This window comes from Mustela lutreola, chromosome 8 (assembly GCF_030435805.1).
Source record: "Mustela lutreola isolate mMusLut2 chromosome 8, mMusLut2.pri, whole genome shotgun sequence".
NCBI lineage: Eukaryota > Metazoa > Chordata > Mammalia > Carnivora > Mustelidae > Mustela > Mustela lutreola.
The window spans coordinates 13,491,439-13,505,289 of NC_081297.1; the positions used below are offsets into that span (position 1 = coordinate 13,491,439).

Here is a 13,851-nt window from a genome sequence, read left to right on the forward strand (position 1 = left end):
CTAGGGTGGCTCAGTCAGTTAAGCGACTGCCTTTGGCTCAGACCATGATCCTGGGGTGCTGGAATTTAGCCCCGTATCGGGCTCCCTGCTCTGTGAGGAGCCTGCGTCTCCCTCTCCCTCTGCCCGCTGCTCCCCTTGCTCCTGCTTTCCCATTCTCCGTCAAAAAAAAAAAAAAAAAGAAAAGAAAAGAAAAAAGAAAAAATCTTCAAAAAAAGGAGAATTTAAAATTCTTGAAAGACCTTTTCCTGCTTTGTAGTTTGGACTAGCTTTGTAGCTTGTGGTTCCTGGCTCCACATCATGGCTTGGGGTACCCCAGCTCTGACCACCCAGGGTGAGAGCCCACTGCTGCAGGCCCTGAGGGTCCTGAAGCCTCCGCAGACCAGCCCCGGCTTTGGAGGAGGATCCCACTTTCCAGTGCCAGAGGGAAAAAGCCTCCCCCATCCTAAAAAGGATACCATTTCTGTTCTTTTTTGCCTCTGAGACAACCTTTCAAAGTTTCCCGAAGAACAAATGCCTTCCTGCTTCTCCTGAATCTGTCCGTGGGAAATGGAGTATTGAACAGTGGACTGTTAGATAGAAGCTCAGAGTGGTATGGGACTTGGGCAAGCTGGAAGAGATCCTGAAAATAGCAAGAGTCTAGGCTCACCCTACCCCCCCTTCCCTGGCTGAGGCCCAGAGGGGAGTGAGGCGGGAAGGAAGGCTTGGTGGGGCAGGCGGGCTCAGCATGGACCAGCATCCCTCGCTCTCTTTTTTTTTTTTTAATTTTTTATTTTTTATAAACATATATTTTTATGATTTACAGGTCTGTGAATCACCAGGATTACACACTTCACAGCACTCACCAAAATACATACCCTCCCCAATGTCCATAATCCCACCCCCTTCTCCCAAACCCCCTCCCCCCAGCAACCCTCAGTTTGTTTTGTGAGATTAAGAGTCACTTATGGTTTGTCTCCCTCCCAATCCCATCTTGTTTCATTTATTCTTCTCCTACCCACTTAAGCCCCCATGTTGCATCACCACTTCCTCATATCAGGGAGATCATATGATAGTTGTCTTTCTCTGCTTGACTTATTTCACTAAGCATGATACGCTCTAGTTCCATCCATGTTGTCGCAAATGGCAAGATTTCATTTCTTTTGATGGCTGCATAGTATTCCATTGTGTATATATACCACATCTTCTTGATCCATTCATCTGTTGATGGACATCTAGGTTCTTTCCATAGTTTGGCTATTGTGGACATTGCTGCTATAAACATTCGGGTGCATGTGCCTGAACAGACATTTCTGCAAAGAAGACATCCAGATGGCCAACAGACACATGAAAAAGTGCTCCATATCACTCGGCATCAGGGAAATACAAATCAAAACCACAATGAGATATCACCTCACACCAGTCAGAATGGCTAAAATCAACAAGTCAGGAAATGACAGATGCTGGCAAGGATGTGGAGAAAGGGGAACCCTCCTACACTGTTGGTGGGAATGCAAGCTGGTGCAGCCACTCTGGAAAACAGCATGGAGGTTCCTCAAAATGTTGAAAATAGAACTGCCCTATGACCCAGCAATTGCACTATTGGGTATTTACCCTAAAGATACAAACGTAGTGATCCAAAGGGGCACGTGCACCCGAATGTTTATAGCAGCAATGTCCACAATAGCCAAACTATGGAAAGAACCTAGATGTCCATCAACAGATGAATGGATCAAGAAGATGTGGTATATATACACAATGGAATCCCTCGCTCTCTTAAAGGAAAGGCAACCGCTCAGCTCCACCTGGCAAAGGGGCTAGCAGTGACCCCCAGGTAAGCACTGGAAAGTGGGATCCTCCTCCAAAGCAGGGGCTGGTCAGCGAAGGCTTCAGGAACCTCAGGGCCTGCAGCAGTGGGCTCTCTCCCTGGGTGGTCAGGTGCGGGGCCCTGTGGCCAGTGGGAGCAGCAGGGCCACCGAACATTTCCCTATTTCCCTCTGTGTCTCCGAGCAGGGAGCATGCACCCAAGAGGGTGCTGTCCTAGCACCTGGGACTCTCAGAGGGAGCCGAGTTCAGGTTTCTCTTCCTATGATCTTGCAAGTCTTCTCTGACCCCCATTCCCAGAGGTGAAATGCTGTCCTAGGTCGGGGTGGAGGGCGGTAGACCTGTTGAGAAATCGTGATGTGAATTAGCTAAGATCTCACTTTTGCCACCCTGGAGGATGAGGAGCTATCTCAGACAAAAATCAGTGTTGTAAAAAATAAATGTACATGTCTTGTGCACCTGAGTTTATGATCTGCGTAATTGGTACCCACTCTATTTTAGGACGTTTGCTGGAAAAGGCCCTTTCTTACTACAACAGGGGTACCTGTTACTGTCCAAGAATGTGGGGCGTCACCATTAACTGGACGGCACATGAGAAGTGTAGCTTCGGAGTGTGCATTGCACATCCAGGTGAGTGGCTTTTATTGATTTGGGGTGTGACCAGTGGGAGAGTGTTGGCTTTACACAAATGAACACAATGTGAATTCCTAAGGAAAAAGGTGTTTATTAAAGTTTTGGTTGTTGGGGCGCATGGGTGGCTCATTCGTTAAGTGTCTGCCTTTAGCAGGTCATGATCCCAGGGTTCTGGGATCGAGTCCTGCATTAGGCTCTCTGCTCAGCAGGAGGCCTGCTTCTTCCTCTCACCTTGCTTGTGTTCCTTCTCTCCATGTGTCTTCTCTCTTTCAAATAAATAAATAAAATCTTTAAAAGAGAGAGAGAGAGAGAGAGAGACTGCATTCACATAACTTTTATGACAGTATATTGTTATAATTGTTCTATTTTTATTATTAATTGTTAATCTCTTACGGTGCCTAATTTATAAATTATACCTTATCATAGGTATGTATGTGTAGATAAAACTCAGAGTCTACACAGGGTTTGGTACTCTCTGCAATTTGAGGCCCCGCCGCATGTTTTGGAACGTCTCCCCCATTGATAATGGGAGACTGTGGTAAAATCTGATCCGGTTTAATGTTTACCGAGCTGGCTAACAGAATATTCCAGCCCATCCTCTTTTGGAGGCTGTGTCTCTGGGTGAAAATGTGTCTCTCTGGATGCCTAAACCCCCCAAACAGAAACTTGAGTAAAGGAGGCGAATGGTTTTGGTCATGTCGGTAGGTAGGATCTTGAGAAGTCACCTTCACCACCAAGACCACCTTCCGTGTCCTGGCCAGGTGCATCCCGGCTGGGGAGAAGCGGGAGCGCTTGTGAGACCATATGCTGCCTCTCGGCAAGGTGTTTCTCCAGCTGGCACAGGAACTGGCTGCCAATAGGCCATTCCCGCTCTACCGAGCCTCCTGCTTCTGGTGTTCCGGTACAGAACAGGATCAGGGAATCTCATGGGCATTTGCCCATGGCTTACTTTTTCCCTATAACGTGAGTTCCTTGCTCAGAAGTTGTAGTGTCGTGTGAGGCCATGACGACTCTCAGCCGTCCAGCAAGTCTAGAGAGAGCGTCCTGGCAGCCGCAGGACGACAGCCAGGGAGACCAAATCCAAATCCAGAATAAGCGCCGGTTCCAAAGAGAACAACCAAGCTGTCTCCCCGCCATGGAAAAGGTCCAGTCATCAGCCTGCGACCTGGTGGCTGGCTCCTCTCTCAGGATGCCTTACTGCACTCAGCGGCACCGCCGGGAGCTCAGATCAACAGGCCCAAATCCTTGGAGTCCTCTGTCTCACTCGCCTTTCCTTCACACTCAATCACCAACCCGCCAGCAGGTCCTACTCTTTCTCCTTTTCCTTTATTTAATTTTTTAAAAGATGTATTTATTTATTTTAGAGAGAGGGCGAGAGTGGTGGGGGACAGGGAGGGGGTAGGAGGGCAAAGGAGGAGACTCCTCAGGCGGACTCCTTACGGGGCAGGGAGCCTGACATGGGGGTCCGTCCCACGACCCGTGCGTCTGTGCCCTGAGCCAAAACTAAGAGTCAGAAGCTCAACTGACTGAGCCACCCAGGCGCCCCTGTTTCTCCTTTTTAAATGGACCCCAAATCTGATTTTTCTTTTTTTAACTGCCTCCACCCTTATCACCAAAATCCAAGCCACTGTCATCTGACCTGGCCCACTGCAGTGTCCTCCCAGCTGGTCAGCCCGCTTCCACTTTGCCTTGGCTACAAACCATTCTCTGCACAGCAGGGATTTAAAAATGTTTTTGAAGGATGATAAAATGCACATAACATAAACAGGCACTGTCTTAACCATCTCTAGGTGTGCCTTTCAGCCGTGTTAAGTACGTTCACATCTTTGTGCAATCAAGCACCACACTTAGATCTTGCAGAGCTGAAAGTTTATACCCATTAACAGCAGCCCCTTTTCCCTTCCCCCAACTCCCTGGCAACCACCCTTCTGCTTTCTCTCTCTGTGAGTCTGATGACTCTGTGTACCTCATGTAAGTGGAATCACATGGTATTTGTCCTTTCTTGACTGGCTTATTTCACTTAGCCTAATGTTGCCAAAGTTCGTCCATGTCGTGGCATGTGACAGAATTTCCTTCCTTTTTAGGGCCGAAAAATATTCCATTGTAGATATATGCCACCTTTTGTTTAGCCACAGTGATTTTTCTTTGTTTGTTTGTTTATTTAGACTCAGACTTCCGGTTTATTTAGACTCAGACTTCCAGCTGGGTGGAGAGCTAGATGCGAGCATGGATCCCAGGACCCTGGGATCAAGACCCCTGCTGAAGTCAGATGCCCAACCGGCGGAGCCACCCAGGTGCCCCTAGCCAGAGTTATTTTGAAAAACATACATTAAACACATATATGTAGAACATATATCTATTTGTTCAGTTTGTTCAACAAATAAGTGGCATGGGAAGTAGACAAAGCCAATTTTAAAGGGTGGATGTTGTTTGCATACTGATTTGAATAAAACAACTATGAAAGATATTTATGAGACAATGGGGATATTTGAAAAAGAAACAGAATTTTACAAGGGAAGTTTTTTTTTTTTAAGATTTTATTTATTTATTTATTTGACAGAGAGATCACAAGTAGGCTGAGAGGCAGGCAGAGAGAGAGAGGGAAACAGGGTCTCTGCTGAGCAGAGAGCCCAATGTGGAGCTTGATCCCAGGACGCTGAGATCATGACCTGAGCCAAAGGAAGAGGCTTAATCCACTGAGCCACCCAGGCACCCCAACTAAGGAAGAATTTTTAAAAATTATTATTTTGTGTGTGTGATAAGGGTATTGTGGCTCCCTTTTAAAAAACACATCTTCTAGAGATATTAATAAAGTATCAATAAGTAAGATGCTTTACTATAGAATGTAAATACTACAGAAAAAATGTGTGTGTGTAGTAGAAAAATAGGTAAAATGAGATAGGCAAATTGTTAATCATTGTTGAAGTTAAATGATAAATAAAGGGAGGCTTATTGTATTTTTCTACTTTTTTTTTTTTTTTAAAAAGATCTTTTATTTATTCATTTGAGAGAGAGACAGTGAGAGATAGCATGAGAGGCGAGAAGGTCAGAGGGAGAAGCAGACTCCCCATGGAGCTGGGAGCCTGATGCGGGACTTGATCTCGGGACTCCAAGACCGTGACCTGAGCTGAAGGCAGTTGCCTAACCAACTGAGCCACCCAGGCGCTCATATTTTTCTACTTTTGTATATATTTGAAAATGCCCATTAAAATGTTCTTAAATTCACCTACTATTATTGTATTGCTGTCTAGTTATATATTAACAAACCTAAAGAGGGAAATTGACACCAATAAAATAATAGTAGGAGACTTTAATACCCCACTCACACCAATGGATAGATCATCCAGACAGAAAATCTAATAAGAAAACATTGATTTTAGAAGACATGTTAGACTAGATTGACCTAACAGGTATTTATAGAACATTCTATCCAAAAGTACTGGAATACATATTCCCAAGTGCACACAAAACATTCCTCAAGATGGATTGTACTTAGGCTAGAAAACAAATCTTAATACATTTAAGAAAATTGAAATCATATCAAGCATCTTCTTTGAACACAATCGTATGTAACTAGAAATTAATTATAAGAAAAAAACTAAAAATTTCAGAAATCTTGTGGAGATTAAACAACATGTTATTGAGCAACCAATGGGTCAAAGAAGAAGAAATCAAGAGAAACCAAAAAATACCGTGAGACAAATGAAAATAGAAATGCAACATATCAAACGTATGGGACACACACAAAAAAAGCTGAGAAGTTCACAGTGATAAATGCCTACATGAATACACAAGAAAAATCTCAAAGAAACAAAACTTTACCCCTCAAAAAACTAAGAAAAGGAGAACAAATGAAGCCCAAAGTTAGTAGAAGGACGGAAATAACAAAAAGCAGAGTGGTAATAGATGAGAAAAAACTATGAAGAAAATAGAAAAGATCAATGAAGTTAAGAGCAGTTGGTTATTTGGGAAAAGATAAAATTGACAAAGCTTTAGTTAGCCTCACCAAGAAAAGAGAGAACACAAAAAAAATCTGGAATCAGGGGTGCATGGGTGGCTCAGTGCATTAAAGCCTTTGCCTTCGGCTCAGGTCATGATCCCAGGGTCATGGGATCGAGCCCCATGTCGGGCTCTCTGCTCTGCTGGGAGCCTGCTTCATCCTCTCTCTCTGCCCGCCTCTCTGTCTGCTTGTAATCTCTGTCAAATAAATAAATAAAATCTTTTAAAAAAAATCTGGAATCAAAGACTAGATATTTCTGCTGTTATCACAGAAATACAAAGGATCATAATAGATTATTATGAATAATTATATGCCAATGAATTTAACAATCTGGAAGAAATGGATAAACTTCTAGAAACATGCAAGCTATCAAGACTGAATCATGAAGAAATAGAAAGTCTGAACAGACTGATTATCTGTAAGGAGATTGAATCAGTAATCAATCACCTCCAAACAAACAAAAGTCCAGGACCAGACAACTTCACTGTGAATTTTACAAAACATTCAAAGATTTAATACCAATCCTTTTCAAACTATTCCTCCCCCCCCCCCCAATAATAGAAGAGGAAGGAACATTTCCAAACTTACTTTATGTGGTCAACTAAGGCATTTACACAAGGATGCCATAAGAAAAGAAAATTAAAGGCCAATATCCCTGATGAACATAGATGTAAAAATCCTCAATAAAATATTAATAGACCAAATACAGCAATACATTAAGAAGATCATTAACCATGATCAATGGGATTTATTCCAGTGATGCAAAATGGTTCAACATCCACAAATCAGTTGATCACCACATTAACAAAATAAAGAATAAAAAAAAAACACATGACCATCTCAATAGATGCAGAAAAAAATTTGACAAAATTCCATTTATGATAAAAACTTTAAACAAAGTGAGTGTAGAGGGAAATTACCTCAATAAAATAAAGGCCATATATAACAAGTCTGTCATACTCAGTGGTAAAAAGCTGAAACATCCTAATTCAAACACAGATGCCCATTCTCAACACTTTTATTCAACATAGCTTTGGAAGTCCTAGCCATAGCAATTAGGTAAGAAAATGAAATAAAAGCTATTCAAATTAGAAAGGAGGAAGTAAAACTTGCACTATTTGCAGATGAAATATTATATCACCCTAAGGATTCCACCAAAAAACTTTTAGAATAAAGAAATTTGGTATATTTGCAGGATACAAAATCAATATAAAAAAATCACATGTCCTCTTTTCCGGTTACTGCGGCGCGAGAATCATGAGCAGCAAAGTGTCCCGCGACACCCTGTACGAGGCGGTGCGGGAAGTCCTGCACGGGAACCAGCGCAAGCGCCGGAAGTTTTTGGAGACGGTGGAGCTGCAGATCAGCCTGAAGAACTACGACCCTCAGAAGGACAAACGCTTCTCGGGCACCGTCAGGCTTAAGTCCACTCCCCGCCCCAAGTTCTCCATGTGTGTTTTGGGGGACCAGCAGCACTATGATGAGGCCAAGGCAGTGGATATTCCCCACATGGACATTGAGGCGCTGAAGAAACTCAACAAGAATAAGAAGTTAGTCAAGAAGCTGGCCAAGAAGTATGATGCCTTTTTGGCTTCAGAATCTCTGATCAAGCAGATCCCACGAATCCTGGGCCCAGGCCTGAATAAGGCTGGCAAGTTTCCTTCCTTGCTGACCCACAATGAGAACATGGTGGCCAAAGTGGATGAAGTGAAGTCTACCATCAAATTCCAGATGAAGAAGGTGCTGTGTCTAGCAGTGGCTGTTGGCCACATGAAGATGACAGATGATGAGCTCGTGTACAACATCCACTTAGCAGTCAATTTCCTAGTGTCCTTGCTCAAGAAGAATTGGCAGAACGTCCGGGCTTTGTACATCAAGAGCACCATGGGCAAGCCCCAGCGCCTGTACTAAGGCACAGTTCAATAAATCCTAGTGCTACTGTTAAAAAAAAAAAAATCACATATACTTCTATACATGAATAAAAAACTATCAAAATGATAAATTAAAATAATCACATTTACAATTGCATCAAAAAATAAAATACCTAGAATTTTAAATTTAACCAAGGAGGTGAAAGACCCATACAGTGAAAACTATAAAACATTGATGAAAGAAATGGAAGAAGACACAAATACATGGAAAGATATTCATGCTCACGGACTGGAAGACTTAATATTGTTAAAATGTCCACACTACAGATGCCGTGCAATCCCTATCAAAATTCCAATGGCATTTTTCACAGAAATGGGATAAACAATCTTTAGATTTGTATGAAACTGCAATCTTAAAATCTGTATGAATCTTGAGAAAAAAGAACAAAGCTGGAGGCATCAGTCTCCCTAATTTCAAACTATCCTGCAAAGCTATAGTGTTCAAAATGGTATGGTATCAGCATTAAAACCAATGCATAGATCAGTGGAGAAGAACAGAGAGCCCAGAAATAAATCAGGCACATAAGGTCAATTAACTTATGACAAAGGAGCCAAGAATATACAAGGAAAAAGGATGATCTTTTCAATAAAAAGTGTTGGGAAAACTGGACAGTCACATGCAAAAGAATGACACTGGACGGCTATCTTATGCCATACACAAAAACTAACTCAAATGGATTAAAGACTTGAATGCAAGGCCTGAAACCATAAAACTCCTGGAAGAAATTATAGGCAGCAGTTCTTTGACATTGGGCTTGGCAATGATTTTTTGGACCTGACTTCAAAAGCAAAGGAAACAAAAGCAAAAATAAATGCGCAGGACTACATCACATAAAAAGCTTCTGCACAGCAAAGGAAATCATCAAAAAAGTGAAAAGGCACCCTACCAAGTAGGAGAAAATATTTGCAATTCATAATCTGATAAACGGTTAACACTCAAAATATATAAAGAATTTACACAACCCCATAGCAAAAGAAAAACAATCCATTTAAAAAATAGGCAGAGAATCTGAATAGAAATTTTTCCAAAGATGACACATATATGACCAACAAGTACATGAAAAGGAACTTGACACCAGTAATCATCAGGGAAATGCAAGTCTAAAACACAATGAGGGGCACCTAGGTGGCTCAGTTGGTAGAGCACGTGACTTTTAATTTGGGGGTTATGAATTCAAGCCTCCTGTTGGGTGTAGAGATTGCTCAAAAACACAATGAGATATCACTTCGTACATGTTAGAATGGCTGTTATCAAGAAGAGAAGAAATAACTATTGGTGAGAAGATGGGGAAGATGGAACCCTCATGCGCTGTTGATGGGAATGTAAATTGGTGCAGCCATTGTGGAAGACAGTATAGCGCTTCCTTGAAAAATGAAAACTAGAACTACCATATGATCGAGCAGCTCCACTTCTGAGTATTTATCCAAGGAAATAAAGACATCAACTCAAAAAGATTATTGCAACATTATTTACAATAGCCAAGACATATAATCAATCTGCGTCCATTGAGGATGAATAGATCAAGAAAAGATTGTTTATATATAATTATGAGATAAGAAAAAGTTATATATACGTAAAATATTCTATAGTGTTTGTGTATACACACAGAAATGCACACACACACAAAGCAATATTTTTCAGCTATAAAAAAGACTGAACTCGGGGCACCTGGGTGGCTCAGTGGGTTAAAACCTCTGCCTTCAGCTCAGGTCATGATCCCAGGGTCCTGGGATCGAGCCCAGCATCGGGCTCTCTGCTTGGCAGGGAGCCTGCTTCCTCCTCTCTCTCTGCCTGCCTCTCTGCCTACTTGTAATCTCTGTCTGTCAGATAAATAAATAAAAATCTTAAAAAAAAAAATACTGAACTCTTACCATTTGTGACTACATGGTTGGACCATGAGAACGTTATGCTAAGTGAGATAAGTCAGACAAAGAAAGACAAATACTATATGATCTCGGTTGTTTGTGGAGTCTACAAAAAAGAAAAAAGGAAAAAAAAACTGAACTGAAAGATACAGAGAACAGACTGGCAGTGACCGGAGGCAAGGGATGGGAGTGGTGATCAACATGGGTGAAGGGGATCCGAAGGTATAAACTTCCAGCGATAAAATAAATAAGCCCTGGAAATGGAATATGCAGTGTGAAGACCATAGTTAATGATATTGTGTATTTGAATGTTGCTGAAGGAGTAGATCTTAAAAGTTCTCATCACAAGAAAAAAATTTGTAACTAAATGAGGTGATGGATTTTAAACTAGACTTATTACGGTGATCATTTCACACTATATACAAATAATGAATCATTTTGTTGTGTGTTGAAGATAATATTGTTATATGTCAATTATATTTCAGTAACAAAGTAATTGCAAAATTCTTAGCTCATGCTAAAAAAAAAAGTATGTGCTAATTACATAAGCAGGTATAAAGAATTTAGTCATGAGAAATCAAGGAATTCAGAAAGCAGCTATGGGAATTCAGATATTAAAGAGATTATTTTCAGCTCTAGTAGTCAAGGACACTTGGATGAGGCAATATTACTTGAGCTGGGGTCTGAAGCAAAGGTAGAATGTTAACAGGAAAGGGGATGTAGTGGGTTTATCTATTTATAAGCTAATAATAAATATACAAGATATTTTATCTCATAATATATAAGAAAAATACATGTAATGAGTCATCGGGGGGATCTTATTAAAATGCTGATTCTGATACAGTAGTCAATGAATATGACATTTCTAACAAACTCCTGGGTGATGCTGATGCTGCTGGTTCAGGGAGCAAGGGATGAGGCATGTTAGGTGGATGGGACAGCATGAGCAAAGGTCCAGAGGTAGGAGAGTTTAATACGAGCTACACTGGAGCCAGAAACAAGAACAGTCCAGTTGAACATCTGTATACGAGGAAGCTGTGGGAAATAAACCTACAATGGCAGATCAGTTCTGAGCTTTAGAATGTTCTAAGTATCAAGTTTCAAACTGTGGACTTTATACTAGTAATAGGGGAACACTGAAAACTTTGAGTCGGGGAATAACATGATCAGAAGGGATGTTAGTAAAATTAATCTGGCTATGGTATGCAGGAGCCAAGGAGACCAGAGAGCTAATTGCAGCAATCCAAGTGAGAAGTATTAAGGGCTTAGGTTGGAGAAATGCCAGCAAGACTAGGGGAGGAAAAAATTATTTTTAGGTAGTAAACGGATGCTCAAGAACTGTAAATCCAATAAATAAATGAATCCGTAATAAAGTAAAAAACCGACAAAGGAAGGCTGAACCAGCCGTGGAGGGTGATATATGATAGTAGTGTTGATATTTGGGAGAATATTAATGGCATTAATCTTAGAGCCCAGGAAGGTGCTCTTTTCCTGGGGAAAATATAATAGCAGTACCCACTGGATATTCAGATAGGCCATTTCTAGCTTTGAGTGCTTTTTTGCTCTGTCTCATTTAATCCTTACCCCAGTCCTGTGAGGAGATACCATTTATATGTCCTATTTTAAGAATAAAAAAGCTGAGGAACAGAGCAAGTAAGTAACTTGCTCAAGGTCACACGGCAAGGAAGGGGTGGAGCCAACACCGGAAGTAGGCATTTTGGGTCCAGAATACAACTCTGAATTTTTGCCCTTCTCCTCATACCCATTAGATGTATTTGTGGATGTCTCCATCACCCATTTCTCTTGCGAGTCAAGAGCCACAGAGCTTCTCCAGGACCTGACCATAGCTAGTTGTCTAGGGGAGGAGACCTGACAGGACGGGCCATCCACGGGCTGGCCTAAAACCTAAAATCTGGTGACCTGGTGGGAAAGGTGAATTGGCATGCTCTCCTTCCTCTCTTGGAAATTTAGAAAAGGGAAGCAGATTGGTTTTGGAAGCTAAAATATGGGATGGCAATCTCTGGTCCCTGCCCTGCCAGCGACTCTCCTTGTGTCCCTGGGATCTGAGGCCTCTCCTTGTCTCTGTTTTCCGGGCATAATTTAATCTCTGTCCTTTGTACCCGAATGATCCTGACTTCAGCTCAGTAATTCATCTCCTTCTAAGAATTTACCCAGATCCATTGAAAAGCAAATAAAATACTCTAGCTTCCCTCTGTCATCTTAAAAATAGGTTAAAAAAAAGGGCACCTGGGTGGCTCAGTCAGAAAAGCACAAGACTCTAGATATCTAGGTTGTGAGTTCAGGCCCCACATTGGGGGTAGAAATTACTACAAGAAGATAAATAAACTTTTAAAAAGATAGGTAAAAATATATCAGGGTAATATGCATCTACAACATTCAGAAGTGAAAGCCTCGTAGTCAAACCTGAGCCTACACTAGCCAGAGGGGGTGTTTGGGAGAAAAATATGTTTCTGGCAGAAATTGCAAAAGGTCCTCAATCTACAGGATTCTTTCTCTTTTTTAAAAACATATTTTTTTGATGAGGTACAATTGACTTATATATGATATTAGTTTCAGGTGTACAACATTTGTATATATATTTGTATATATATATATTTGTATATATTGTGAAATGATCACTACAATAAGTCTAATTAAGGTCTACCATCGTATGTAATTACCATGTTTTTTTCATGTGATGAAAACTTTTAAAAGGTACTCTCTTAGCAACTTTCAGATATGCGATGCAGTATTATTAACTTTAGTAACCGTATTGTACATTATATCTCCAGGACTTATTTTATAGCTAGAAGTTTGTATGTTTTGTCCCCTTTCACCCATTTCTCTTTCAGACTCTTTCTCCTTCAAAAGAGCTGTAAAGCACCATTCTTGCTGTTGTAACAGGAGAGGGGACAGAGACATGGACAAAATGTCTTCCAGTGAAGGGGAGATGTATATAACTAGAAGTGAGACAGGCCTTTCTAGGCAATTGTTATTTTACAGAATATCCTGGAAAAGAGATCTCCTCAACTTTGTACCACTGAGAGTGGAGATAGGTAAGGGCACCTGGCTGGCTTAGCTGGAGGGGCATGCAACTCCTGATCATGGGGTTGGGTGTTTGAGCCCCATGTTGGAAGTAGAGATTATGTAAATAAATAAATAAACTAAAAAAAAAAAAAAAAAAAAAAAAAGGTAGTGGAGTGGAGATAGGTAAAGTCAAAGCAGAATGCTGGATGAAAGGGTTATCTGGTCTTAACATCAATCACCCCCAGTGATTATCCAGGCTGATTCTACTGATCTGGGTAGACACCTTTCCATGTCACAGCTGTGCATGCTTCTTTCTTAAAATGGCCTGCCTGATGGAGCCGGCTGACAGTCCCAGACACAGGAAGACACTTCTTCAGGCAAGGGTGCATAAATATCTATACCCATTAGAACCCTTAAGAAATTATGGAAGATGGGGTGCCTGGGTAGCTCAGTGGGTTAAGCCTCTGCCTTCAGCTCAGGTCAGGGACTAAGGGTCCTGGGATCGAGCCCCACAACGGGGAGCCTGCTTCCCCCTCTCTCTCTGCCTGCCTCTCTGCCTGCTTGTGATCTCTCTCTGTCAGATAAATAAATAAA

At 41.5% G+C, this 13,851-nt stretch overlaps 1 protein-coding gene across 1 annotated transcript; it reads left to right on the plus strand.

The window, feature by feature from the left end:
- Positions 1-7,642: 7,642 nt before the first annotated feature.
- On the plus strand, positions 7,643-8,389 carry LOC131838118 (large ribosomal subunit protein uL1-like). The gene has a single exon (XM_059183824.1). It carries the CDS (start codon positions 7,691-7,693, stop codon positions 8,342-8,344), a length of 654 nt encoding a protein of 217 aa, XP_059039807.1. The 5' UTR covers positions 7,643-7,690; the 3' UTR covers positions 8,345-8,389.
- Positions 8,390-13,851: the final 5,462 nt, after the last annotated feature.